The sequence below is a fragment of the Eleginops maclovinus genome, chromosome 14 (assembly GCF_036324505.1).
Source record: "Eleginops maclovinus isolate JMC-PN-2008 ecotype Puerto Natales chromosome 14, JC_Emac_rtc_rv5, whole genome shotgun sequence".
NCBI lineage: Eukaryota > Metazoa > Chordata > Actinopteri > Perciformes > Eleginopidae > Eleginops > Eleginops maclovinus.
This window is the reverse complement of record NC_086362.1, coordinates 2,827,531-2,853,354: the sequence shown is the minus strand read 5'-3', so window position 1 is coordinate 2,853,354 and position 25,824 is coordinate 2,827,531. Positions and strand designations below refer to the sequence as shown.

Here is a 25,824-nt window from a genome sequence, read left to right as displayed (position 1 = left end):
GGAACGTTGGATTCAGATTTTTGACCGTTAGGAAGAATTCCTCCTCTTTATGCGTTAATAACATCGTCAAAAACATCAAAAATATTTCAATTGATAAAATATCACAATATATATGTATATGTTTTATGTTTGTAATCGTCATATACTTTTCTAACAGACCGGCAGTTTACAGACTTCACCGGGGGGGAATGTTGACGGTGTAACACCACACCGGAGAAGACGCTTGCATCCCTTCATTGTACATTCGTTTTAGCTTCGTTTATTCTTCATAACATATCTTTAATTCTTCGTAAATGAGTTGCAGCGGAGACAGCGATGATGACAGAGGCTGTAAACGGAAGGTGGCTTATGTTTACAGCCCGGAATACATCTTGACTTGCGATAGTTTATCCAAAGTACCGAACAGGGTGAGTTGCATTGAAACGTTAGTTAACTGTGAGGCGTTTTGCTCACTAGTTCTGCCTTGTTGTTATCATTTTCAATATTTAATTTGTATTCTTTATTCATTTCCAGGCAAGTATGGTCCACTCACTGATAGAAGCCTATGGACTCCTTAAACACATGAGGTGAGTGGAGCTAATGTTGGTTTCTAACGTAAACAGAGATATTAAAACACATTTTAATCAGAGAGAAATACCAACACATAAGATGACTTTATAGAACAAAGACTTTGTTTACCTAGCTGCTTCCTTCCTTTTAAAAGTACTCCTGTTTAAAATCAAGTGGATGCTGCTAAATAACTTTTCTAATTGAGTCATTTATCTATGTAACATAACCAGGGATGTTCTGACTGAGATTCTTCCTCGACTCAATGTTTTTGGTTTACAGTTTTGAAGCTGATCTTATGATTTATTTTTCGGTGAAACTGACTCAATAAGAGAACCTCAGTTTTTAGGATTAAACACTATTGAATCTCTAATGAATGTTTTAAGTTACGGACGCCTTAATTCTTATACAACATTTGATCGTGCAAGCTGTATGTACAATTAATATTCTTTACTTTCCCTTTCTCTGCAGCGTTGTGAAACCTCGGGTGGCCACCATCGAGGACATGGCCAAGTTCCACACAGACTCTTACCTGGAGCATCTTCACAAGATCAGCCAGGACGGAGACAACGATGACCCGCAGTCCGGAGACTACGGCCTGGGTGAGGACAGCCATGAAAATCTGTTAATTTTACCCATCTGGAATGCCGCTTTATGTATAAATCCAGAGTGTCTAATGAAAAACCCACCTTTTAGCTGAGTTTATTTTACATAAATGACCATTTTTGCAGTTTATACTGAACTTCAGCAAGTTAGGAGAACATCGATCAAACTTTTACTGTCTCAAGGTAATTGTTCTCATTCACTACGGACATATTTATGGAAACAAATGAAAAATAGAGGGATTGAAGAGGAAATAAGTACTTCTTAAGGACTTTTTGAGAAGTGATATGCAGTGCTTCTTTGTGTGCAGCAGAGGGCACTATAACACAAGATTGAAAAGGCTTATGTCTCCTGAAGCCCACAATAATAATAAATGTATACAGGGTAACTACTCTTTTCAGTAACCTAAACTAAAGTATTATCTTCATAGCAACTATACTGTCCTTCCATACGTTTGTTGAGATTGCAATACATAAAATACACCCTCCCCTCACCTTAACTCACCCTTAATTGAGTGGGAATCTTCCCAAAAACCCACCATGGTTTGTTGTTCTTTCAGGAGCCCATCCTTCTCTAAAGTTTACTTTTCTAACATTAAACCGATCCTCCAGTTCACCCTCCTTGTTTTCCTTTCCTTGAGTCGTTCCATAGCTGTCTCCCTCCTTGTTTTAATTCCACCCCGCCGTCCATCATGGCTCCTCTTGATCCCTCTGTCACTTCCTCCTTTTGTGTTCTGCACACCTCTCCCAGTTTCATCCTTCCGCCTCATCACAAAAGCAAACTGCTCCACCTTTTCCTTGATTGAGAAATGTCTCTCTTTGTCATCTCCTTCATTTATTTTCCATCACAACCTCTATTGTTTTCCATCAATCATGCTGACTCACCTCCCTCATTTCTGTCTCCCTCCTTTCCTATTATCTTTCCGTTGTCTGTTTTGTCTTAATTCCTCATTGTCCTCTTTCCCATTTCTCAATCTAACTCTACTTCCTTATTTTTTTTTACTGCAGCCCTTGAAATAAAAAAAACAAACTGAAAATCAAGAGAAAAAAACTGTATTTTCATTTTTTGGGTTTAAAATACTTACAACCCTGTTCAAATATCTACAACATATAATTAAATTGCATATTTTGATTAAAATAACTTGATTTCTGTTGCAGTTTTCTAAAAATACTGCTTACAAATGACTTTTCAAACAATAAAACTAAAAAGAAAACACAATAAAAGACTAAAATAAATAAAAGGAAACATATGAGGTAAACAAGATGATGCATAGAGAATGATTTACATTAAAAACTGTCTTAAAAAAATATGTTTTAAAGGCATTTAATCTCATTATTTTGGTTTCTCTGCGTCCAGGTTACGACTGTCCGGTGGTGGAGGGGATTTATGACTATGCCGCAGCAGTAGGGGGCGCTACACTGACAGCTGCTCAGTGTCTGATGGACCAAAAGTGTGAAGTGGCAGTAAACTGGGCAGGAGGCTGGCACCACGCAAAGAAGTAAGTCTTCAGACAGAAAATATAAGACACTAACACCTTCAAACAAGTGTCCTCATCAGTTCCAGTGACATCCTGAGGGGGGCGCTGCAGGTAAAGACTCTCAAAGTTCACAGGTTTATTTATTTCCCTCTGTCTCTCCAGGGATGAGGCGTCAGGTTTCTGTTACGTGAACGATGCTGTGCTGGGAATCCTCAAACTGAGGGAGAAGTTCGAGAGGGTCCTGTATGTGGACGTGGACCTGCATCATGGAGACGGTACGCACACAAACAACAAAGCAGAACTAAAGTCACGTGGTGTTCATGTATCAGATGTATGATCAGGCTGAAATTCAGTTACACAACTTCCCCTTTATGAGATCCTGCAAATCCATTCAGCATTATCAAGTGAAGGGGTACAGGTTGAGTTATATTATGACTTAAGTATGACCAGCTACACCTTTTGAACTGAGCAATTCAGCATGAAAACCTTATTTATTCTAGTAAACCATCTTTTATTTCACAATTCTACTTTTATTTTATTTTTAAAAATATTTTTATACAATTTTATATTTTATTTGACATATTTAAGTCCTCATGTTTTATTATTTTTTTTTCAACTTCTTTAACTTTAAAGCGTTTTTATTTTATATTTTATTAGATATTTTACTTTTTTGTTAAATATAAAAATCTTTATTTTATATTATTTTTAACTTATTTAATTTACATTTTGGTCTTTTATTTTCTTTTGTTGTAATATAGGGAAACTGTAACGTAACTGAATTTCCCCCAGGACTAGATTTAAATGAATTCTTCCCTCTCCTCTCTTGCAGGTGTGGAAGACGCCTTCAGCTTCACATCCAAAGTCATGACCATCTCGTTTCACAAGTTCTCCCCCGGCTTCTTCCCAGGTCCGTCCCTACAGACACTCACTACATTTGTATAAGATATCCTGGTTTGTGAGGCAGTGTAAGATAATTGTGTGTGTGTCTGTGTGTGTTTAGGTACGGGCGACCTGTGTGACACGGGGCTGGGTAAAGGCCGCTGGTACGCCGTGAATGTCCCGCTGGAGGACGGCATCAAGGATGACAGATACTACCAGTTATTTACCAGGTACACACACACACACACACACACACACACACACAAAGTAAAGTATTAGGGACTCCCCGTGCAGATCAGAAGCACACACACACGTTGCAAATATTTAAAGCATGTCTCCTCAAGGATTCTATGTTCCCCACCCAGAGGTCAGAGGTCAGGGCCAACATAGAGCAGTGCCTTGGAGCGGATGCACTATCAGCGTTTTATCAAGGACACTTCAAGAGGGGATTTCTTCCTTAATCTAACTAAGGCATCATGGGGTTTTAAGATTTCTCTGCTCTCTTCTCAATTTCTCTGAGTTTTTAAAGTTTTTTTAGAGGAAAGTCTTGGATTCTGGGAATCTTTAGCTAGTGGCTATTTCTGTAGCATCGGTATATCAAATTATTTGCGCTGTGGGAGCCAAAATTCTTGTTTAGCCGTTGTTTATTATTCCCATTATAATCATTATTTGTTTAAACAGCTCCTATTTGTTTTTGGGGATTTCCAGTCATTGTTACCTGGGTGTGGTTTATGGTTTTTAGTACACCTGTTCCTTGTTGTTCTGCAGAGGTTTGGCTTTTGTTTAGTTGTATTTCTTTATTAAACATCCTGAAACAGCACAGAGTTTTATTTGGAAATGATGATGAATTAGCCATTTGTCGCTACATAGCATATACCCTAAATTAGAATTTATATCAGCTTTTATTCTCGTTACTAAAGAAATCTAATGATTCAAGTTCAATGAGTACGCCATATTAAAATAAACTGCTATTTGAAGTCCTAACGTCCGATTGGTGGACGTGACAAAGATTCAAAAAGGTTTTATTTGTAAGATATCTACAGCATACAAATAAGTCGCAGGAATAAGACAAATATCTACATATGAAATGGAATAAGAGAGAACTTTAAATACTGTAAAGTAGAATAAATACTGTATACTGTGAGAGTATATAATATGTATCTTTAAGGAGACAAACAGATGTTTAATAACACAATAAAATGGAGAGGAGCGGGAGACACGGCGCCATATTGGATCCACAATAGCAGGATTGAGTCACTGAGCATCATCAGCGGTTCCCAACGTGTTTACCTCCGTCTCGTTCCGCAGCGTGATGCAGGAAGTGCGGGCGCAGTTCAACCCCGAGGCCATGGTCATGCAGCTGGGGGCCGACACCATGGCGGGGGACCCCATGTGTTCCTTCAACATGACCCCGGTGGGGGTGGGCAAGTGTCTGCAGCATGTCCTGCAGTGGCAGCTACCCACGCTGCTGCTGGGAGGAGGTACGCTCTGTTTATTATCCTGGCTTTATTATATATATATTTATATTGCACAACAGGGAAGTTATAGTCTGTGTTGTGTGTGTGGTGGTCCGTGAACCATGTGTGTGTTCAAATTAAAATACTCCTAATGAAAGCTAGATAATGTATCATGCCCCTTGTGTGTCACTGCTTTGAATCTCAGTGATGCTCTCATTTGTGCTCAATTACACACACATGGATTTCCACACACAAACACACACACACACACACACACACCATGCTCTGTTCCAGGCCCTTCAGCCCTCGGCCAGATGATAGCTACTACTTCTCTGACACAATGAAGCCATTTTCCTCCACTACAATCCCACCTCTCTTCCTTTCTCTGCCTCGCTCTCTGTCCTACATACTTTCCCTCCGTTATATCCTCCGCTCCTTCTTGTCATTCTCTTGATTTCACTCCAAAACCATTCTCTTCATCCTTCACTCTTTTTCTTTGTGTGTGTGAGAAAGAGAGGGATGGAAACTTTCCTGACTTAACAATTTGTCTTGTTGGCTTCCTGTTTGTCGTGGTTCTTCTGGCTGTAAATCTCAAGGTTTTACACGAAACAATATTGTATTTATATGATATTTCGTCTGCCATGCTACAATTTGGACTCACTTTAAATTAGGGACTTGTTATAGATATTTAATACCATTATGCCTATAAATACCATCAGTTTCAATTATATAAATTCCTAAAAATCAACAAACAATTCTATAAATGGACTCTTCTCTCAGTTACATAAAAAATCAATAAAAGACAAATAAATTCACTTCAATGTGCAATTTCTCAGTGCACTTGATATATAGTATATTATATAGTATGTCTGGTTTCGCAGTCTATTCATTTAAAAAATAAACAATGAAAAGATCTCCAACGAGCCACAATTTTGAAGAGCAAACGTAAGAATTTCAAAATAAGGGCGTAGTTTAAAGATGATAATATGTTTTGTTGTTAGCATAACTATATTGGGCTGTTAAATCCATATATCAATCAAATCAAATCATATCAACCCCTTTTACTTCACTATTAACCAGAGGTGTAAGAAAGACTCAGGTCCTTTACTTTAATAAAAGCGCAGAAACTTTATTCTGAAAATCCTCTATATTTCAAAGTAAAAGTCCTGAAGTGTTATTTTTTATTATTATAAGATTCACTTAAAATAAAAGTGTTTCAGGAACTTTTTAGCAGGACTTTTGATACCTTCTTGATGTGCTTCCTCTGCCTCTCCAGGAGGTTATAACCTGGCGAACACGGCCCGCTGTTGGACCTACCTGACGGCGGCGGTGCTGGGAAAGACTCTCTCCTCCGAGATACCAGACCACGAGGTACGACACACACACATTCACATATTCCCACATCAGCACAATCACGCTCATTCATCGTACTGAACAGAATCACAGGCCAACACACACACACACACGCATAAAACCCCCCACAAACACACCCTCTTGTGTTCACTGTCTGCTGAGTCACTCCAGCTAATCAAAGATGGCCGCCTGCTTCTCAATAAAGGGGTTTGTCTGCAGGTGACTCAGACTCGGTGTGTGTGTGTTAGGCAGAGAGAGAGGAGGGTTCGAGTGTTGACAGGTCCTCTCTGTCTGCCTCATCAAACAGACTCCGCATCTCCTCTGGCATCAAGGGGAATTTTTATAGTGGTGTCATTAAAGGGGAAATCTACACTTTAATTCATGTGGTTTAAAATATGCAATGTCGTGCATGAACCAAATTAATCCATGAAAGTTTCTTTTTATTTCTTCTTCTATGGTGTTTTTCAGAAGTTGTATTGAGGCCACCATTAACCGGAGGTGGTAGAAGTACTCAGATTCCTTACTAGAGATACTTTATTTTGAAAATGCTGAATTTCAAAGTAAAAGTCCTAAAATCAAAATGTAAATTCTGTAAAAATACAAAAGTATTAGCATTAATATATACTTATATTATTATTATTATACTATAAATTAAACAACTGGATTATTGTTATTGATGTGTCTTATCACAGCTGGTAAAGGTAGAGCTTGCTGCTGATATCTTAACATATAATTATATATGTATTAGCCAATAATCCAAACAAAATAAAGAAACTAAAGCTGTCCGATAAATGTAGTGGAGTAAAAAGTACAACATAGGCTCTAAAATGTAATGGAATAAAGGTATAGAGTAAATTAAACACATAATTATACTTAAAATTGTATTAAAGCAAATTGTACTTCAAATATCAAAAGTAAAAAGTGACCAGTGTGCACAAAGGCTCTTCTCAAAGTATGATATTGTGATAGAATAATTGTTTTTATCGCTAACAAATACATTTAAGGGCATTTAATTGTTGTAGTTTGTCAATTTTGAGTTACTTTTGGACACTTTGTACAATACTGGGTATATAAGTAGGAGAGTTATCTGCTTGTAAATATAAGGTTTTCATAAATTTAGTGGATGAAAGTGGAATATTTGCCTCAAATGTAGTGAATTTGAAGTATAAAGTAGCCTAAAAGTAAATACTCACAATACAATACTTCTTAAGCACCATACTCAAGTAAATCTACTCCCACCAGAGCCGTTAACGACATTTAGACCGCTGCTGATTGCACCAATCAGGTCGCAGTAAACCATAAACACTTTAATGTTGTTATTCCCCGTGATAAGGTCATAGAGTGAACGGAAACAAATGAACCCACTGAGATGTGAGTGGAAACTCTCGGCTTTACCTTCTCAAGGAGGCAAAACATCCCGATGATTTATGTGTGTAGGAGAGAGGACGTGTGTGAGCGCTGATTTTCTCATTATGCTAACTGCTTAATCAAATAGAGCCATCCTCTCTGCAAATAGAAATCAGTATGTCTTCCTGCGCCTACACTCTCACACACACACAAAGAGTCTCTTTCTCCAGCGACTGATTTTTGGTCCTTGTCTTGGTCAAATGTAATGAGTGTGTGTGTGTGTGTGTGTGTGTGTGTGTGTGTGTGTGTGTGTGTGTGTGTGTGTGTGTGTGTGTGTGTGTGTGTGTGTGTGTGTGTGTGTGTGTGTGTGACTTACGCGAGAGCGTGATGAAGGTACCTCTTGTTTCTCCTTGTCAGCGTCCAATGGCCCTACGTAGCCTTTGACCTCATTAAGAAGCACTCACTGAAAACAAAGCAACTATCAGTGCGGGCAGCTGCCGCAGATGATGAGGACACAACACACACACACACCACACAACCACACACACACACACAACCACACACACTCAATCGCTTTCAAATGTGGTTATTAAAATCCTTATCGGCTTCTTTTTCCAATTTATTAACTCATATAGATCTATTTTGAATTGACCTCGTAAATAATGGAAACGACATATGAAGTTTCCCATTGTAAATGGACTAGGTGGAACGTCAATAATGTCCTTATTAGACATACGATTATCATTTGAAACTTAAATATAATAAACCAATGCTTCATCTAGTTGAAAGCGCCACTTTAGTTATGTTTTATCACTCGAATTTCCGAATCCGCCAGATATTCTTTGGTTTGATTTAGTCTCAGTATTTCCTCTTATCTAAAACTCCGTCGTTTTTTCTCCTTTCCTGAGAGTGGAAGGCGTATCATGTAAATGGTTAAGGGATAAAACACCGAACTCCAACGGGATTATCAACATCTTTACTCCCTACAAATAAGAAGGAATATTTCAACACGGGTTTGTTACCACTAGCTTGCTACAAGCTAACTTGCTAACTGGCTAGGCTGCGCCAGAGCCACACTTGTTGAGTTAAAAAGGGACATCACAGTGTCCGTTAGCTATAATAACTGGGTGCTACTTCTTAAATTAAACTAATTAAATTTAATTAAACTGACCAGAAACTTTTTGTAGCATTGTACTGTATTCCTTCACCCACCTGATATGAAGTGATCACTGCATAAGCGAAAGCCAACGGCCGGGGGGGTCCCATCTTTCAGTCTTTTTCTGAAGGCTCCTGGCTCTTTTAATCGCTCCAATCCACTTCTCCCTCCTCTCCGCGTCTTTAGGAATGCGATAATACGATACACCTTTCTTTTTCCCACGCCTATTTGTGCAACCTGGTGCACAGCAGTTATCCACCATCCTTGACAGTCTGCCAGTGCCTGTCAATTTACTGCCGCGATGACTGCCAAAATGGCTGCCCCTGTCGTATCTCGTCACGTGACCAGCATATATGACATCATCTGCAGGAGCTCTATAGATCTATTTTGAAGGTCATTTTCTGCTAGACCACCGCACAACTTTACACTGGTGTGTGTGTGTGTGTGTGGGGGGGGGGGGTGTGTGTGTGTCTGTCTGTGTTCGTGGCCCCGTCTGTGCCCGTTGTGCTCGATAAGAGGGGCATTTATCCATGATGACCAAGCAAAGCTAAAGTTCCAGCGACACGGGGAACAAAAACTACCCTTGTACCCTTTTTGTGTGTGTGTGTGTGTGTGTGTGTGTGTGTGTGTGTGTGTGTGTGTGTGTGTGTGTGTGTGTGTGTGTGTGTGTGTGTGTGTGTGTGTGTGTGTGTGCATCCAACCGTCTGCTCTACTGTAGACAAAACCCACATGAATGCACACATTCATTACAGTCAGATAATGTACTTTTTTTTTGCGTTTCTTTGTACGATAATTTGCCTCCGAAACAAATGGGAAACGACCACTTAGGAAGTTTCCCATTGTAAAGGGACTTATGGGGAAACTCAAATAAAAGTCCTTATCTGACATACATATTCATGAAGAACTTAAAATAATAAACAATGCTTCATCTAGTCTTGGAAAATCGGCCACTTTAGTTTGTTTTATCCACTCGAATTTCCCTGAAATCCAGCCAGACATATTTCTGTTGGTTTGATTTAGTCTCAGATATTTCCTCTTTAATCAAATCAACTCCCGTCTTTTTTCTCCGTTCCTAAGAGGGCATGTGGTCCGTCTCTGCCATGTCTAAATGGTTTAAATATAGTAGTCTAAAACACACAAACATCAGTCACAGCGGGGGCCAGTCACATCAACAATAGTGCTGTAATATTCCCTGATTACCAGACAAAATATTACCCCGCAGATAACCCGCACAATGACCACTCATTATGCTCCAATATCCTATGCAAACACCAGTAAACGTTCCTTTTGTGGTTCAGACCAGGACTCGAGCCGCCGGGTCGAAAGTCATTAACCCCCCCGGTCGGCTTGTATTGTCTGCTAGCGGTTAGCTGATCCTGATTGACCCCCCATTGTGATCGCGGCGGAGCCAATCTGTGAGTGGATCAACAACACGGGGCTTCTTAAGAATAGCCACAGGGGTCAAAGGCCGGGTAAAGCCTCTGATTGGACGGGCATATGGATTGCCTTTTATATTTGTTTTGTTTCCTTTAAAGAAAGTGTCCGTGGTGTTACTGCTCCTCCAAGAACTTTATGACGATTGATTTGCTGTGGCTTTGACCCGAAAGTAGCTTCTTGTGTTGCTGCATTCGCTCAAATGTCAAAAACACTTTTGAGGATATGATCATCTGGCTTAGAAATGATGTAATATGTTGGAAAAAAGACAAGGCGGTTGTCATGCTACGACAGAAGCTACGCTATTATTTGCTGTTTTTGTTTGCTTGTTTGCTGTCCTGGCTCCCTATTGACCTCAGGACTGTAGACAGTCTATACAGCCGTTATTAGCAATAATCTCCTTTTTAAAGTCTAAGATTAAATGTTGTTCTCTTTAGCGGACCCATGCAGTATCGATATTAACGATTGGCTAGCACGTTAGCATATCTTTAATTTAGACTCTGATAGTTTTGCGTATCCTGGTCCCATTAGCCTAATGTTTTCTGTGCTCTTTTAAAGCCGCATCCTCTTGTCCTAAAATTGGTTTCCAACCTTTTTATTGACTGAAAAACTGAAATCCATAGTAAAGTTTTATCTCATTTTGAACCAGAGTATCTGCTGATTAATTCCATACCCAATATTTATTATAATCCATTAAAGTAAGGCACGATACGAGCTGAAGGAATCCCTGTTTTCTACCACTGCAACCTGGACTGTAAGGGAGCCTTGAAGGGACAATTGAGATAGATTCGACCCTTCTTTATTTGGGAGAAGCGAAGGAGACGCACCTATTATTAGTGAACTTTTCCAGTTTGTTGTAATGTTCCGAGCTTGTTAGGGTAAGCTTAACTGCATTTTCTTTTCAGAATTAAGTGTTGAGTGTTTCAGTACACTTAAACTTGAATAGCTATAGATTATATGGATTATAGACTCTCCATGCAGCTGTAATGCTTAGTAAAGTGTTTGGTGAACAGTCTGACTTGTCTTCATCCCCCCCTCCTCTTCTCTCGTTGTGTTTTCGCTTGTTTCCCAGCAGCTGAGTTCCTCCCAGCCGCGCTGCTCTGATTAAAAACAAACCACACATCCAAACTTCCTGCGGTGCTCGGAGAACATGTCCTCACAATGCTGCTGGTGTGAATCCAGCTCATATCCTCCGTCACATACAGTACTGTCGCTGCTCTCTTTCCTGTCTCCACTGCATGCCCATTAAGCACATAGTGTGTGTGGGTGTGTGCAGAAAATATCCTGAAACGGAAACTGGATTTGCTTTATAGTCAGATTTACATCAGCAGTAGTGTCAGGGTCAAAATGACCACTTTTATTTTGGATCGAGTTCAAAATCTCATCCGTTTTGTTTGTATTTTGGGGCAAATGTTACTTACTAATATTAAAATGTACACTAAATACATCTAATAAAGAACCTAGAAACTGTATTTGACACTGAAATCAGATGGAATACAACACTTTTAACCCCTAACAGGAGATTATAAGTGAACTCAACTCTCCAAAAAGCTTAATTTCCTACAGTCCAACAGAAATCATTATCATTTTTATTAAGTAGAAAAGACATTTGAAAGGGTTAGCGATGACGCTGCATTTTTCTCCAAACGCTCTCTCTTGATCTTCAACCATCTTTCTTTGCCATTATTGGTTATGGCATGGAAGGGCATGCATACCCCCCTCCACTTTATGGAACAGAATTGCAATTTCATGCAAAAAAACCACCCTTTTTTCCACCTTTTCCGCACTTTGAATCGTGGAAAAGGTCTGTGTGAAGAGGCAGAAACTGAGTCCAGAACCACTTGGTTGCTGCACAAACGGTAATAACAATAGATATGAAAGAGCTTCTGGGAATTGGGAGGATACACACACTTGTGTCTGTCTGTATTTTTCCAGCTTTAATTCCCCACAGAAGTAAATACAAATGTGTGTCCGTCTCACCGCCGTACAGGAAGGGAGGACGTCTCTGCTCCCAGATTGGCAGCGGGGGAAGCGTCCCGCCTCTTTACTTCCTACTTCCTCTTTTCCTGTCTGCAGCCACTTCCTGTCCTGCCCCTCGCTGCTGCCGTCACGGCTTGTGTCGGCTCCCAGAGTCACGGGCTCAATCACCGGAAACATCAACCGGAGGAGATTGAACGTGTGTGTTTGTGTGTGTTAAGGCCAAGGGGGAATTTGTGAGTTCTCTTCCATTGGTCTCTTATCAGTCGTTGTAAATCAAACGCCTCGCTGCTGTAGATCTGACTGACTCGCGGTGGGGCAAGTGTTGATGGATGTTGGGATGAACCAACAATGAGTCGAGCGGGTTTCCTGCCTCGCTCCTCTTCAGGGAGGTGCAGCAGTTGTCTTTTTAACGTCTGTTTGTGTTTCAAGTTCATGGACGGGCTTGATCCTAGAAGACGGGATCATCACTCACTTCCTTATCTGCACTTTTATTTTTCTAATAGATGGGATATTTTCATAAACCCAGTGGCTCTGTGTTTATAATATCTGAACTTTAGAGTTGTTTTCCCTTTTAATCTGTCTTCTTTCCAATGTTTTCCCATAGTTAGGTCATACTTTATGGTTACTTTCACACAGAAAACTATGTAAGCTTTCCCACTAGTCACTAATTGGGTCACAGTTGTCCATAAAATGTATATTTGATATACCGCTACAGTCAAACCTTCACTTGTAACCACATTTATTTAGCTTTTATGCTGCAAAGTTGCTTTATTCTAACTTTTTATGGACTAGTATATCAGCAAGATATCCATTCTGACGATGTTACTTATTAAACACAAACATTGGCATGATTCTACATCCTGTTTACACAAAAAGCAGGCTCAATAATACTGTAATATCAAGGAAAAGGTCAACAAACAATGAGGATTTATTTTTAATAAATAGGGGAAGAAAGGTTGCCAGATTTTTTACGAATTACATTTAGTCTTGTGCTCATTTCCAGATTCATGTTTGCAATATATGCTTGAATAATAATAATAAACAACAAGAAATTCCCCTCAGATAAGATGTGTAAGACTATATACTAATATACAATTAGATAAATAAGGATTCCTCTCGGAAAATTTTTAAAAAGTGAATTGATGCAAACGTATAAAACCCTATAAAATAAAAAGATAATAGTAATAAAACAAAATATTAAAAGACCAAATTAAAAGGAAATGTTGCTATTAAAACTGTAAAATACACAAAACCCTTAAAATAAAAATAAAAGCTGGATAAATAATAAAGTGATTGAAAGGGGGGTGTCGCTAATAAAGAGCTAATCTAAAATGATGTGTCTTTAGCTGTCGTTTAAAACAGTTCAATATAACCTCCATTTCAGTTCTCCTGATTGCTCGACAATATCCAAACCATATTTGTTTCCTTAAAAGGAAAACCGATGGATCTATAAAAGTCCAGATGCAGAGTGAGGGAGGTGTACGTGCGCGATGTGACTCAGACTCGGGCATCGGGCCGTTTTTCTTTTTAATGCTTTTCCTTGTTGAACACATTTATTAGAGATCGTGATAGCAGACAGAGTTCATTTGTTTTCTGAGACGTTTTCCCCTCCGCTGTGGTGCTCCGCATCCTTCATAACTGGAGTTCCTGCTGAGCGCTGTGAAAACAAACACCCTGACACGCGCACACACAGATGGGCTCATGCATATGGAGACGCGATCTCACCTCACAATAACCATTAAAAGTGTTGTTTTAACTAATTCTTTAAGCTATTTTGACAGTTTTTCATTAAAGAAAGCTGGAAAACACTCCATAAAGCCATGTAAATGTGTGGTATCTCCATCAAGGCTAGTGTTTGTTATGCAAACACGCTTATAGGAGCTGTGAGTAATGGGCAGAGGGTCCATGTTAAGGCAGATGGTAAATAAACGGAGACCTTCCACTATTTATCTCTCTGGAGTCAGCTGGTATTTTCTGTGTCCTGACCTCGTCCCAGTGATGTAGATCTCTGCGTCACTGGCTCCTGTACTTAAGTCTTATTCATCATTTATTTTTGTCGTACTTCTTCCTCTTCTTTCTGTCACTCCATTGGTTCCTGCTATGTCTAAAAAGTGTAAGGAATATTATACGAAAATACGGGGAAATGTTTCTTTTAGGAGTGTCTGCACCTCTGTCTTCCTCGCTTCCTCTCCATTTCTCCCCGTCGTCATCCAAGCCAAACAAGCAAGAGGGATCAGGCCGTGTGTCTGTGTCTCTCTGTGTGTGTGTGTGTGTGTGTGTGTGTGTGTGTGTGTGTGTGTGTGTGTGTGTGTGTGTGTGTGTGTGTGTGTGTGTGTGTGTGTGTGTGTGTGTGTGTGTGTGTGTGTGTGTGTGTGTGTGTGTGTGTGTGTGTGTGTGTGTGTGTGTGTGTGTGTGTGTGTGTGTGTGTGTGTGTATGTATGCGTGTATGTTGCTGGACAGCGGGAGACAGAGCACTGGGTTCATGGGAATACAGTGTGGGTGTGCATGTGTGTGTTAAGTAACTTCTCTCATGTTGTGCTCTGTTGAGGCCGGAGGTAAGACACAGCAACGCATCAGAGCTAATTGGAAACAGACAGACACACACACACACACAAACACACACACACTTAGAGACACCCTGGATATTTGCTGGTATGCCTGTACTCACACTTGCAAATATCTGTGGACCTTCAGACAAATACACACACCTCCATATACTCCAGACTAGCATGCATTCCCTCTCTCTAACTCTCTCACTCACACACACACACACACACACACACACACACACACACACACACACACACACACACACACACACACACTTAGGGATATTAAACAAAGACAGAGTAGTCTTTGTCTCCCAAGTACACCAAAGTATAATACTCCTACTGCCTGTTGGCGCATACCAGAGTGTGTGTGTGTGTGTGTGTTTTACTCCAGACTGTCTGAAGACTTCTCTAATGACATCCATCTTATCCCCAAAAAATCATTATGGGATGTTTGCCGTATCATTTTGCCAGCTTAAAGGAGCAGTCTCATATTTGATGTTTCTATCCACAGAAAGTGTAGCTTGTAGCTTAGCCCGATCCTTTGCGACTTGGAGAAACACCAAAAGAAATACCCTCTCAGTTTATCATATTCTTGCAGCAAAGTTAGCGTACCGTTCCTTTAAGACTTTCAAAATAAAACCACAAAGGTAATATGTTCAACTCGAGCTACCTTTGCTAGCTTTTTTGGGAGCAGTCACGGCAGATTTAATTGCCAAAACATGACTGAATTAACTGTCATGCTCAATCCTTGGCCTAATCATTATCAGAGCAGATTTGAAACGGACACATACGCATTGTGCCATGTATGGAGGAGTATTGGTCTATCTGCTGATTCTTCAAACGCCAAGGCTTTCACAACAGCGCCTGCGAACAGACTGACGCACTTGTGGTCAGAACCTGGCCTCCGGGTTTGTTTTGCTCTCATGGCACTGAGTCGTGGCCCGAACAAATTCCCTGGAAATATGTTTTTATAGTTGACATGCTCTGGTTTTAACTTCTCGGTGAACCCACGCTCTGGATTTCCACCTGTTTTTTTCCCTCTCTGGCTGGTGTTCATGGAATCAGCTTCGACTCTGCATGAAATGCCAGGAGCCTTCGGTATGTGTTGAGATCATCTCAGGCTGTTCTTTGGTTCTCGTTGGTGAGGCCCCGGCTGGAGTTTGACTGATCTGTGGTTCATCTTCTGTGTTACATTTTCTCTCTGTACATGAACCAGACTGTCTCGTGCAATTGTTTGTGTTAATGCGACTCCTAGACAACATGAGGAACATGTGTCCATCTGAACGCTCTGATGTGTGTCCTGCCTCTATGGTAATGTCAGTCCGTCCTTCACTTTGATCCAGACTGAAATACCTCGATAAAAATCGGACAGATTGCCATGAAACGTGATGGATGAGTCCCAATGACTTTGGTGATCCTCTGGCTTTTCCTCTAACACCACTATGATGTTCACATCTGTGGTTTAAGCAGTGTCAAATCAACTTGTATTTGAGGATATTATTGATGGAGCATTGGAGGAATCAAAGCTTTAAGCTTCTGCAAGCACCACAGTTAAAGTTACGGGCTTTTAAATGATTCATTTTGACATATTTCAACACTTCAATACCGTAGACTACATGCCTACAAGAGCTATCTGGGGTCAAGTATGTTGCTGAAGGACACTTTTTAACATGTGGCCTGTAACGGTGAGGATGGAACCACTGATCATCTGGTTGGTAGATGCCAATTTACCCCCTGAGGTGGTGCAATTATACTACAGCATCTTATCCCTAGTCTCACAATACTAACTATATTCATTACGGGAGTGCAAAGCAATGTTTGGGTTAGCATGCATGTGGAAAATGTGGGGTCTTAGATCCATGGTCAAGAGAGGGCAAACTAGTTTGTAATTAAGGATTTTAAATTTGCTCGGACTTAAGGGAGATCATGTCACTTCTTGAGAGAAAATGTAAGATTAGGTTGCAGATTCTAGAGATATTATTCATATTAGCATAGTTCTGGTGGATCAAAATCACCTTAATATATACAAAACAATCCCTTCAATCACGGAAAGTCGATCCAATTGCCATCAGCACACGCCTCATTTAAATACGGTTCATGTGTTAGGATTCTTTTCCACAGTTTTCCTTTTAATTCCATTACATTTATTTTAAGTAAGGATCCCTGAAAGCCTGTGTAAATATTCATCAGCGGCTCAGTTTCCCCATCCAACTCCTCAAAGTGCGAATGTTCCAGTAAAGCAGCTGCGATGTTTAAAAGCAGACAAAGAGTAGAAAGTGTTCCTTGGCTGCGGTGACTGTGTGCAGATGTGAGGGATTAAAGTGTGGCTGTGAATAAGAAAAAAGACTTTAGTCAGATCCATAAATCCACGAGATGTCATATTGATTGCAGTTTCTGTGATGTCTAGTTCTTTACGGAGTACGGACCCGACTACTCGCTGGAGATCAGCCCAAGCTGTCGGCCGGACCGCAACGACAGCAAACACCTGGACCAGGTCATCAGCACCATCAAAGGTGTGTGTGTGTGTGTGTGTTGTGGGGGGGGGGTGATGCACAGGTGCGTCTGTTTGTCGTAGAAGGTAAACAGGTGTGTGTGTCTGTTTGTGTGTGTGTGTGTGTTTCCATGAACTCTCCCTCACCTAAAGCCTTTTGTCTCTGCATGGCTCTTTTAATGTGTGGTTTCATGTGTCTGTTCTTGTTTCTATACGTCTCTGTGTGGGATGAAAGTATGACTTGTTCTTCCCCTCGCTGTGGCTCTTAACATCGTGCGTGTGTGTACGCCGATGACCCGACTCTATTGCCCACAAACTCAGTGAGAGTCTGGCTCTTCATACATGTGGTATTCCTTCATTTTGCATCTTATATTTGTGTTAATCAGTGTGTCTGCACCCAGGAGATTCTGAGGCGGGGTGAAACTGAGGGGAAAAGTTGAGCGTCAGGGAGGATTATTGTAATGAGGGCGAGGTCAGGAAAAAGCGAGGAGCTCGGCTAAGAGTCAAGTTCACTTTCCGAACGTTGCGCCGTATGCGGCCGTGTTCCCGAGACCCTGAGTTTGATCGCTGGTACATGCTGAAGATCCTGTGTGTGGAAGTGTTAACCACAGAGCGGCAGGAAATCCTCCTTCCTTTCCCTTTGTCAGTGAAATGTAATATTTGACGCAGCATTTATCCATTCATTCCCTGTTTCTGAAGGTCTGAAAGAGGCTGGGTGGAATACAAATTTACAAAATATGGTCAAATTCAGATGATTCATGAGGAAGCCTTATGTTAACAATGTGAGCCACTGTGGAGTCACTCAGACAAGATGTTTTTATGCCTTTTTTTTAGCTATTTTTAATCTTTTCCCCTTTTTTTCTTTCAAATTTCTGACTTTCTTCCCAAAATTTCTGACCTTTTCAAATGTCTGACTTTTTTTTCTAAATTTCTGACCTTTTAAAAATGTCCCACTATTTCGTCATTATTCTAACTCCTTCTTCATGTGGCCCTAATCATCTTCTTTTAAAAATTAACACATTTTTTCTTTCCCAATCTGTCTTGTATTTGATTTTCTTTTCGGACTTCTGATACTTTTCACCAAATTTGGACTATTTCTTCAAAATGATCACTTTTTCCCCAAAAATGCAGACCTTATTCCAAAAATGCAGACCTTATTCCAAAATGGCAGACCTTATTCCAAAATTGCAGACCTTATTCCAAAAATGCAGACCTTATTCCAAAATGGCAGACCTTATTCCAAAATTGCAGACCTTATTCCAAAAATGCAGACCTTATTCCAAAATTGCAGACCTTATTCCAAAAAAAGTCTTAATTTGTAGAGAGATAAAAATGTGGACTTTTATTTCTCTCCCAAAAATCGACTTGTATCTCTCTCTTATCCTTTCTAAAAAATATGTTAAGATTGTGATGGTTTCTCCCAACTCAATCTCCTTCTTGCAAAACCTCAAACAATGTTAATTTAATCAGCCTTTTGGGGAGGCTGCCATCAAAGTACCATGTTTTGCAATAAGCTCAATTTCTTTCCAACATAGTCCAGTGTTTACCGTCTAAACTACGAGCTGCAACTGGTGTTTAAAAAGTTGATTCTGTTTTCCAGTAGAGAGAGTACAGAGGCAATACTTTGCATTGTTAAATGGTTTCCACATTCCAGCAGACGTGGTTTAAATCAGCAACTTAATGAGTTAAAACATCTTATTGGAGCCAATGCCTTGTTGGATGTCGTAGCGTTTTATCCAGACAGCACTACCCGCTGAGAAGCTCCAGGTCACATCAAATCAGGGCAACAGGAGTTTATTCACCCAAATTCAGTTGGTCTGTAGGCTCGCATGAAATCATCACAACCAGAGGGGCTGGGAGTTTCGCTGCTTTCCACTCATACGGCTTTTATTAAAGGAACCGGTGGATGAACTGATGGATGGAGAGAATAGAAAAAAAGTAAGAAATGAAACGCAGACAAGCCAAAGAAGGAGAGAAATGTGTGTTTGGCTGCTGCCTCTCCTGATCACATCTCCTTCTCCCTGCCTTTGCTCAGTCAGACCTGATTCACAGTGTGTGAATGCACTGGATTTATTGTGAAGACGTATTGATTTTACAGCTTTCTCCCTTCTTTCTTCTCCTTCCTCCATTGAAGTTTGAGTCCTGCTTTCAACCTGTCACATCTGTTTAGTGTCCTCTCTGTGTTTTCTTTCATGTCTGCTCTACCAACCTCCACTGCTCAACCCTTTTTCTGACATCTCAAAGCTTCACCACACAACAAGCAGACACCAAAACCACCGAGAAGAGCGAGTATTAAAACGTAAAATATCGAGGCATTTGTCTCTGTCTCTGATTAAAGACGGACCCACATGTCTGCTGAGTTAACATGCACAGACACGAATAAGAATAGGCTGTAACACACACACACACACACACACACACACACACACACACACCTCGAAGCTAACTTATCCAAATGACATCATCGCGTTGGATAAGTGTTTTTCTGGTTTACTGCCTATAAACACTGGTATCCATGAGAAACTGTGCAGTGTGAGTTCTTCAATGCATGTTTGTGTGTGTTTACGTCTGTGTGTGTGTGTGTGTGCCCACATCTGCTCTGCCACGAATGGGCCGCAAAGATTTGAATGTGGTGATCTCCAGAATCCCTTTCTTTCTCATTTTAATTAAGCATGTGTTGTGACACAACCCCTTTATGTTTAGCTGACACTGCGCACATGTGTCATGCGGCGATTGAACTAACCGGAAACAATGAAAGGCAGGCATTAAATGTGTGTGTTGCATGGAAAAATAAGCACAATGGTTGATAAAGACATTCGATTTCATTGGTTGACGATTTTATTTAAACTTCAAAAACTCAGAATAAATGAAAACTAGGGTTAGATATTTATTAAACTATAACTGTCGATTCTTTTTAAGCTATTTTTATTCCTTTTCTCCAACAAATAGGCAGCAAAACGTGTGGTTAAAAAACTCAGAAAAACATTTAAGATCAGACCGTGTTTTGTGTGAAAGTATTCATGAGAAAACAGCATTTTAAAAAATACATTTATGTGCGAATTAATCACAATAAAAGACTCAAGCTTTACAGCCCTTAATGTCCTGAGACTCAGCTGTGTGTCGGGTTAAATAATAATAATAGTGTCAGCGCAAACAAAAAAAAGACAAACTACTCAGCAGTAATTCAAGTAAAACAAACAGTTTGCAGAGAGTTTTATAGCAGTACATCAAACATTGGAATGACACATCGCTAGAACGTCATCAAACAGACTTTTTATTACTCATTAAATCACAATACTTTATCCCGGGGGGAAATTGGGTTTAGTGACAATTGCTTCATTTAAGAATGAAATACAATACAGATAAATTACAACAAATAACCTCCAATCAACGTAGGAAGTAAACATAAGAACGTGCATTTCAAAAAATAATTAAAAATAAACGTTGGATTGTTGCGCAATAATCAAACCGTGTGTCCCTTCTGTTTTTTCCCGATATACACTGTTACAATAAACATCGTGACAGAATGGGCTTTTCTAGTGATTCCTATGTGGACGATTACTCTGTGTTTCCTATTGTTTCCTCCCGTTTGTTCACACTGAGGCTCGTTAAGCGGGGTGTCAATTAAAAATCTATTTCCCTTTTTTTTTAATAGCTGATTGTCAGAGGCAGCAGCAGCAGCTGTCTGCCTGCATTCACTACTCTGTGTTTTACGAGGCTCTGCTAGCGTGATTTCCCCAGAGGGGGGGTGGGTGTGTGTGTGTGTGTGTGTGTGTGTGTGTGTGTGTGTGTGTGTGTGTGTGTGTGTGTGTGTGTGTGTGTGTGTGTGTGTGTGTGTGTGTGTGTGTGTGTGTGTGTGTGTGTGTGTGTGTGTGTGTGTGTGTGTGTGTGTGTGTGTGTGTGTGTGTGTGTTCAGCTTTATCAGTTAGAAGTTAGTGTGTGTATAAACCACCAGCCTTTCTGTGCGACCGAGTGTGTCAACAGGGAAATATTGCAGCATCTTTACATCCTGCTTCTCTTGCTCGTTAATTCTGCCTTGTGCCGACGATGCTTGTCATCACACACACACACACACACACACACACACAAGATGAAGTCATTCACATTCACTGCAAGATATACACCTGATTCAAGTAATGAAACATGGTCAAAGAAGAAATATATACACATTCAAACTCGAACAAGAGACATGGTAAAAAATACAATCTACAACGTACACACACACACACACACACACACACACTTGCAGTGTAATACCCACCCACAGATGCTGTGATAGATTAACGTTTGCAGGTAGTAAATATCCCAGGCCTCCGTGGACGCTCGTCACTTTACCAGAATTTACCGTCTACATCTGTTAATGGAAAAGAAGAAGAAGAAGCAGAAGGATGTAGAGCGGGAAAGATCTGGGGGGGGGGGGGGGGTATTTTTGTTACATATACACAAAAATAGTCATGATCTTTTAGTCAGGAACTTCTCTGTCCTGTTTATTTCTAAAGATATAACCCAGTGTGACTCACTTGGAGCTAAAACTGCCTTTTGTAATTGTGCTTTACAGTAATCCCTTTGTGATTATGACCAATTGTGTTATGTATACAGGGAAAACCTAAAAAGTAGAAATGACTGTGCTGAGGTAACACAATTGGCAGCCCCAACAAAAATAAAGACAATCCAGGATTCGCTGCAGTATTAGACCACGTCTAGACTGAAAATTGGCACTGAATTTTAAACGTAAAGATTTGGCAGATTTTAAACGTAGGACAGAAGAGAAGTACTGTAGAAGTACAGTCATGGAAGTTCAGTTAGCGTTAAGCTGTGCTTCCAATTTAGAGAGAATGCTGTGGAGAAAACTGGGCGAGAAAACAAACATACAAGTAAAATAACAAGTTGCTGAAGAGTTGAAATAAACTGAGCTTCTGACCTCAGCTAAAAAAGAGACTTAAGTGATGCGTAATCCATAAACTAAATGTTTAGCAAACGCCAACACACCCCACAAAGCTCCACTCACCACTCAGTCATTTTCATCCTCCCAGTACAAAGAGAGGTTTAAGTTTCTATCCAGATGACCCTGTGGTTTGTCGGGGGTGTCACTACGTCATGTGGCGTGGCTAAAATAAATCTGGAGTCTTCTGAACACAACCTAAAAACCTCCAGTAAACACAAGCTCGCTTTGTGCAGTTTAAAACTCTCGGAGTAGAAATCTTAACCTGTGCTTGTATAGAGTGGTGCAGGAATGAGTCCTTAAACCTGGGAATGAGTCCTGAAATGAACGCAGTTGTCAATAGAAACTTACGAGATGTTATCCTTTGATTGTACGACCTAAAATAAGTCCGAAGCTTTGACTAAATAAACTACGTAACCTCATGACACCGTACATTAGCCGCTTTTAGCTCAGCGGTGTTGACACGCAGCCGTACAAATGTTTTTACTTCTGGCATTTAGGCTTCGGTGGTGGCAAAGTGGTTAGGGGCTTGGCCTGGGAATTGGAGGGTCACCAGTGCAAGTCCCTGAAAGACCAAGTGCTATCGTGGTGTCCCTGAGCAAGGCACGGTTCCCTACACTGCTCCCTGGGCACCGTACAAATGGCAGCCCACTGCTCCTAACACTAGGATGGGTCAAATGCAGAAGATTGGATTTCCCCACGGGGATTAATAAAAGTACATCTTTCTTTCTTTCAAAGATCATAAAAGTGGTGTTAAAATGTGGGAAATGATCCTGCTGAACACAACGTGTAAGTAGCATAAATGTGTGTTTGCCACAGGACTTGCTTCTGGATGGAAAATCCCATCGTCTTGAGTTAGCTCTTGCAATGCTAACGTATGCTAACGTCCACTCTTTGTGAACCACCAGTGTAATGTCGCTTTAAATCAAACCACTACTGCCGTCACCTTCTCCGGGGTCCAGCATCCGGAGGAAAGACACATGGAAGCATTACAAACAACAGTCTAATTTCTTCTCGATAGAGCTGTTGTTGTTTTTGTTGTTGTTGTCTCTGCAGCAGAACATGACTCCACTGACAGCTCCACAATGGTCTAACAAACAGGACATCCTCCCTGACTGCGTCAGGACAATAACTCATCCCCTGAGCGTGTGTGTGTGTGTGTGTGTGTGTGTGTGTTTACTTTTCCCAATCAGGCAATTTAACATAACAAAGGACAAACAAAGCGTCATTGTTTGCAGTTTAACGTAAAAAGTAAACTGGCAACTAGACTTTATAATGCAGCCATTGTGTAAAAACAACACTGTGTGTGTGTGTATGTGTGTGTGTGACCAATCTGTGACTCCATGCAAATAATAATCTCAATGATGCTTAACGTTGTCATTTCCATATCGATCCCCATTTTGCATGTTTTTATTTCCTGGTCGACGACACGGCTTCCTCGGCCAGATGTAGTTTTGCATTTTCATTGGCAAGTGTGTGTGTGTGTGTGTGTGTGTGTGTGTGTGTGTGTGTGTGTGTGTGTGTGTGTGTGTGTGTGTGTGTGTGTGTGTGTGTGTGTGTGTGTGTGTGTGTGTGTGTGTGTGTGTGTGTGTGTGTGTGTGTGTGTCTGCTTCCGCTTCCATCTCCTAGTGTCTAATGTGTGTTTAGCCTCTTTTTTGAACCCCACTTATGTGATGAGTTTGACCCTTCATCCTCCTCCCTTTTTGTCGTGTTATTATAAATGTTTTCACCCCTAACCCCCCCCCCCCCCCCCACCCTCCTCCTAATTTCTCTCTCTTTCTTTCTCTTGTTTACAGGGAATTTGAAGAATGTGGTTTAGGAGCCGACAGCCTCAGCCTCCTCCTCACACACACACACACACACACACACACCCCATGTTTCCTAACCAGGTCGATGTTCGGTGGCTTTAATGAAGACAATATGGAGCGGACCCCTTCGGCCCCGAGGCACGGAGCGAACAAGGGAGGCAGGAAAAAGAGAGCAAGAGAGGGGTTTGGAAAACATTAGCTGAGTGTTTCCAGGGGAAAACAGTTTAATGGAGGGGGGGGGGGGGTCATGTGGTTATGCTGTACAGTGTTCACTGATTTTAATCCTTTTGTTTTTGGGGGAAAAGGTTTCGTGTTGAGTTCATTCAAATATTTTTTTGAGGGTGTCTTTGTGTACATCCTGTCGGTGGGATATTTTAAACTGAATGGAAAACCAGATTTTTTCAGGTGTCCAGTTTCATGTTCACTCTGGTGCTGCTGTGATTTCAGCCCCCCTTCGAGGACAGATAAGCTCTAAAACAGACGTAAAGCCCAACAGTGCGGTTTCCCCCAAACGTCTCGTTAAAAAAAAGTTGCTCTGAGCCGGAAAGTCCAGAAAAGTACTTGTAATTGAAATTGAGAAACTTGGAGAGTAAACAGTCTGGAAAAAAAGGCTAGCCACATTTGCTTAGACCCCCTGGGCAAAACCTGTAAATGAAACATCTGGACAGCGTTTGTCTGTCTCTGTGAAGAATACACTTTTAACTTACACTGAACATCTTCCATTCAAAATTCCAAAGATTTCAGGAACTTCTAGAAGGTTTTAGATGAAGCATGAACGAGTGAGTAGAAGGTGAGATCAATTCCAAAGGGCTGCTGCGGAAGGAGGACTGGAAATGTGTCTTTAAAGTCACTAAAATAATCAGCTGTATCGTCACATGTCCTCAGTGCCAATCTGCAGTATAAAGAGTTCCTCTGTTAGGAAACTAAATGGTCCCCTCAGATGTTGCTCTAATCCCTCTGTTAAATTGTAAATGCAATCATCTCAGTTGCATTCTTCCTGCAGGGCTTCTGAATGCATACCTTCTAAATATAGAGGCAAACTTCTTCTGATTATTTCCATGTCTGCACAAGTTCTGAAAACATAAACTCCCCCCCCCAGCTGTAGGGTTTGTGATGTTAGTCACATTTCACAGCTGCACATCACACCGCCTGTTACTGGGGTTCATGTGGACAAGGAAGTAAATGTGTACCGTAATCAGCGTCACAGAAATGTGTTTGAAATTGGGATTGCACTCTGAAAGATTGAATTAGGGCCAAATTACCTTTCAAACGTTCATTTTGGACCATATAAAAATTGTTTTAACCCCAACAAAGGTCCACTTTTGATCTTTTTTATTAACTTTCAACTGCAGATATAAGTTTTCCATAGCTCCAAACTTCCATTATTATTATTGTGGAAGCTAAAGAACATTTTCAGGACTTCTAATCGTTCAAAATTCAATATTCCTTTTTGTATTCTTGACGATTTTCCACAAAATGGTAAAAAGAAAAGGAAAATCCTGCCTTATCTTCTACTTGTAAATAGTTCCATACTGAAAATAACACATTTAAACCTGAGTCACTTTCTTCCACTACATTGTTTGATTGCCAATATACTGTATGTCTGTTAACACCCTTTTCACAGGACTATGGTCTGACTGTCTTTTGACCAAAATAGCTTAAAGTTCATCCATCAAATTGTTGGAAATCTTAAAGAAACTAAACTGTTTTATCTTTTTATGTTCATGCATTTGTTTTTTTTACTTGTTGGCATGTTTTAAAGTGTACATACCAGGAGCGTTTGTTGAAATAAAAGCCAG

General features: G+C 40.5%; 1 protein-coding gene across 1 annotated transcript; it reads left to right on the top strand.

Annotated features, from left to right (window-relative positions):
* Positions 1–197: 197 nt before the first annotated feature.
* hdac8 (histone deacetylase 8) lies at positions 198–25,824 on the top strand. Its single transcript, XM_063900224.1, has 11 exons — positions 198–407; positions 514–566; positions 1,018–1,148; positions 2,506–2,647; positions 2,789–2,901; positions 3,456–3,533; positions 3,627–3,735; positions 4,814–4,986; positions 6,239–6,333; positions 17,192–17,297; positions 24,014–25,824. Exons 1-11 carry the CDS (start codon positions 294–296, stop codon positions 24,034–24,036), a joined length of 1,137 nt encoding a protein of 378 aa, XP_063756294.1. The 5' UTR covers positions 198–293; the 3' UTR covers positions 24,037–25,824.

Bases quoted from the DNA above. Each gene is read 5' to 3' on its own strand.
- hdac8 (XM_063900224.1), top strand. From the start codon at position 294: ATGAGTTGCAGCGGAGACAGCGATGATGACAGAGGCTGTAAACGGAAG. The intron at 1,149-2,505 runs GTGAGGACAGCC...CTCTGCGTCCAG, and splicing joins GTCCGGAGACTACGGCCTGG to GTTACGACTGTCCGGTGGTG. The intron at 3,736-4,813 runs GTACACACACAC...CTCGTTCCGCAG, and splicing joins TACTACCAGTTATTTACCAG to CGTGATGCAGGAAGTGCGGG.